Raw genomic sequence first — 4,246 nt, forward strand, 5'->3', positions numbered from 1 at the left:
ACTGAGGAGGGGAAAACTACACCTCGACCGAAAGCGAGGTCAACACCTAGCGAGTTACCAAGGTGATGTCACCACTTGTGTGTAGTGTGGTTCAAATTATCTAAATGACACATCCATACTCACAAGCAGCATCTTTTTTATCGGGCTCCAGCAGACATATCTCTTTTGGGTAGCAGAATAACCTACAAACACATTTTATAGCTCTGTAATTTAGCTTTCCTACTGATAGCCTATTATCATTCACAAAACATATACATCTAAACACTTTTAATGGGAGGATCATGTTATTATCTTTTTTCAACATCTGATAATGAGACTTCCAATCAAACACCCTCGATAGCATCATATTGATCAATTGAGTAGCTGTCAAAATTGCTTTCCCTCATAAGTGTTTTGAGATATTCATTGCGATCATCATAATTTGGGCTACCTCTAGAAGGTGTTTATTTTTTCTCTCTGCTACTCTATTTTGCGTCGGTGTGTATGGACATGTGATTTGATGTTGTATCTATTGGGCTGACAAGTATTCCCCAATTGCTTTGTTGGCATACTGTTCTATTATTAGACCTCAATACCTGCACTACTGCATCGTATTGAGTTTGGATGGTCTTATGGAAGTTTTTAACGAAATTAAACACATCATCCTTATTTTTCATCAAATATAACCAAATAAAACGAGAAAAACATGCAATAAAGGTCGCAAAATATTGATAACCATTCATATAACTTATAAAAAAAGTCCCTAAATATCATAATGTTTAGAGTTAGTTAATTCAGTTGAGATTGGTTGGCAAGTGTTTGGTAATTAAGTTTCCGTTGCAGTCAAGCCAACCATTTACTCGGTGGTCTCGTGCCATGTTGTATTAGACCAAAGATCCAAGAAATTAGCAACTCAGCTGAATTGACTTAACGCCAGCTCCTTTGTGAGCTTTAGTCAACTTGGAACATACTGTGCTCAGAAATTCTTAGCGTTAATGAACCCCCTATGTTGTAGTCTTCTAATAACTTCTCTCATCATCAATGCAAGGAAGTCTGAGTATTTGTTGATCTAAGAAAGGCACTTCTTTGTAATTGTTAGTTGTAGCGGACCACTTTGTGGTGCAGAACATCAAATGTGTCACAAACTTTTTACAAGATCCCAAATGAAGTCTCAGCTTCTAATGTGAAATGTTAATCTTCATTGTAATTTGTAATTTTAAATTTCAAATTTAAAACTTCAAATTTTAGCTTGATGGTTGAGAGTTAGTTAATTCAGTTGAGATTGGTTGGCAAGTGTTTGGTAGTTAAGTTTCCATGCAAGGTGGTCAATGTTGTGAGATCATGAGTCAATGTATTCACCACATATGCGTGCAAACTTAATATCTTTTCCTTATAAAACTGTAGTTTTATAAGCCAAGTGGAACGGTGAGTTACATCATTCCAAGAAATCGCCGACCAAACTCTTTTTTTTAATTCAACTTTGTAATTGGAGGGAAAAAATGTTGTAAATGATTCTTTCAAGTTCTCTTCTTCCATTTGGTTGAAGAATGTTCTTTGAAAATCAACCACAATTATTTAAGGATAGCACATTTTGATACCGGAGTTCAACCGAGCAACAACAGGAAAATCAGATATTATTGTTGAATTTAAATAGGGAGAATTACAACCAACAAATGGATATAGAAAATAGCAACAAACACAACACATAAACTCAAATTAGGCTTGGATCTAGGTGGTGGTGGTGATCAGCTAGGGTTGGGAAGGTGATGGAGTGATGGAAAGAGGCTGTTGGCAAGCAGAAAACAATAGCTGTTTCCCGGGTTTCAGACAGCAAAGAAGCAGTGTAGATCAACATGGAATGGATGTCCTGGGTGATGACAGCACGGAGGAAGGTGGCAGCTGCAAGGGAGAGGCGGTTAGCGGCGTGGGCAGCAGTGGTGGTTGCTGTCCAGGGTGGTGGCTGGACAGCAACCGGGAGGGGTAGGGAAGGCTGGAAACTGCAGAAAAAATGGCAATTTCTTGCTGTTCTGGGTGGCGGAGGCAGCAAGGTGGGGCGATGGACAGCGATGCGGGAAGGACTGATATGGGCAGACGAAGGATAATCACCACCTCCGGAGCGAGATATAGCCGTAGCACTATTCAGACCCATGGATACAACCCTAGAAGGGAAAACACACCCGGGCGGCTGTCTCGAACAACACATGGCAAAAATTGCTCCAAAACACATCGAAAATAACACATATCGACCTAGGGTAAGTAAGGAGCCGACCCCATTACCCATAGGCGACATCTCTCCTTGGAAGGTTCGGTCGGTCCCTCCTCTGCCTGGACCAAATAGGTCCATGATGGGAGGGGCAGCAATTGCTGCGCGCCAATGGTGCCTGGACACCCATGTCACACTTGTCTCAACTGCTAGGTTGTCATTTGGAAACCAACACTGGCATTTTTTTTTTCTTTCTAGAAAGCTTTGCGCTCTGCTAGGACCTGTGAAATCTTGTTCTCTGATATTTGTGCTCACCTGGAACCAGTGCAATTCAAGTTATTTTGTTTCAGTTTTCATGTACAATCTCTGATAATGATCTGGTGGTGGTACACAACTTTTAATCAGAGAATTTTTGTGCTCTTTGTATAAAAATGGCATTATCCATTGTTGGTTGTTTCACTTTACGCTTTTGTTTTTATTACACTCTTTTCATTATTGACTCTTTTCTGGTGTCGTTATTATGTTAGATCGAAGCTCCTAAAGATCTATTGAAGCCAATCAAGTTGGGACAATCATCGGTTCTTAAAGTTGGTCAGCAATGCTTAGCAATTGGAAATCCCTTTGGGTTTGACCATACTCTTACTGTCGGGGTTATAAGCGGGCTAAATCGTGACATTTTTAGTCAAGCTGGGGTCACAATTGGAGGAGGTATTCAAACTGATGCAGCCATCAATCCTGGTAACAGGTTTGTTCATATATTCTCTGTGCTCTTTAAAAACACGCCTTAAGCATTCAAATTGATGCATTGTTTTAAGCTTATATTTAGATTATCACACTTTGTTTCTATTTACCACCGTAATACTTTGATAATTTTATTGAATATCATCTTATAGGTTACCGTTTTTGCTCGATTTGGCTCTTTGTTTTATTTTTGGTTTTTAAAGTAGATATTACACGGTCTTTGTCCTGTAGCCACGAATGTGTCGGCAGTACAGAGTTAGCATCTAATTCCAAGATTTTACGATGCTTACAAAATCCAATCTATATTTAGTTGGTGACTTGATCTTTTGCCATGGTATTAGAAGTGCTGTAATTAATATATGACTGATGTTTTTGTTCTGCTTGCAATATTCAGTGGCATGAAGAACATTAGAAGTTTATTGTGGTATATCTATTGGTAAACTTCCAAATTTTTCTCATTCACTATATAAAACACAACAGATGAGAGAAATGATAAACAGGTCAAATACAAAATCTCCCATTCCCCCATAGTCATAAGCTCGAGCTTCTTGATGATAACTTGAATCGGCCAATACATTTTTTGCTGATATAATAAATCCTCTACTTTCATCCTTCAAATTTTGAAGTTTGTCTCATTGAACTTCTTCATTTTGCTCCTTGCTCCGTTGATCATTACTCTCATTAAAATTAAACACTCCGGCTCTGATACCACTTTGTTATGATGAAAACCTTATACTTCTACTAGGGCTTAGATCCAATTAAAAATCACAACCACACAGCAAAATAGGATTACACTAATTCAAAAAAATTGAAACAAAATATTCAAAACGAAGCACAACCAAAAAAAAAAATCCAAAAAACACACCAAGATTTAATCTGAAAAAAACCTAAGAACGAAAAAAAAAACACGGAATCACACAATCAAAAAATTTTACTATGAAAATTTTATGAAGTACAGAATACTCATTCAGATCTCCCTTCTATAATGGATGAAACTTACAGGACATTGCTCCAAACCCTTTCTCTTGATCTTACAATAAAAAAAAACATGTTACAATCTTCATCTCTAACACTTTCTTTCATGGAACCTTCGCCAAAAGAGCCGCAAGTGAGACTCAGAGTGCGTTTGAGACAGCTTGTGCTTATTCAGATAAGCAGTTTATCCTAAAACGTGGCCAGCGATTAGCCCGCGGGGGTCGACCCGGGGTCTGCGTTTAGTGTAAAAACTCAAATGCAGTTTCAGATAAGCTGGTGAAACGCGCCAACCAAATGGTACAGCGGCGTTTTGAAACACCGCCCGCACTTATAAGCTGCCCCAAACGG

The 4,246-nt window shown here is 38.6% G+C and overlaps 1 protein-coding gene across 1 annotated transcript in view; it reads left to right on the forward strand.

The window, feature by feature from the left end:
* Positions 1-4,246, forward strand: part of LOC110031450 (protease Do-like 8, chloroplastic) — a gene marked incomplete at its 3' end in the record, with an annotated part of 51,068 nt that overhangs the window by 39,414 nt on the left and 7,408 nt on the right. The window contains 1 exon segment of the mRNA XM_020734649.1: positions 2,710-2,927. Within this exon segment, the coding sequence (XP_020590308.1) occupies positions 2,710-2,927 (218 nt within the window).

Source organism: Phalaenopsis equestris, unplaced genomic scaffold (assembly GCF_001263595.1).
Source record: "Phalaenopsis equestris unplaced genomic scaffold, ASM126359v1 Scaffold000820, whole genome shotgun sequence".
NCBI classification, from domain to species: Eukaryota; Viridiplantae; Streptophyta; class Magnoliopsida; order Asparagales; family Orchidaceae; genus Phalaenopsis; species Phalaenopsis equestris.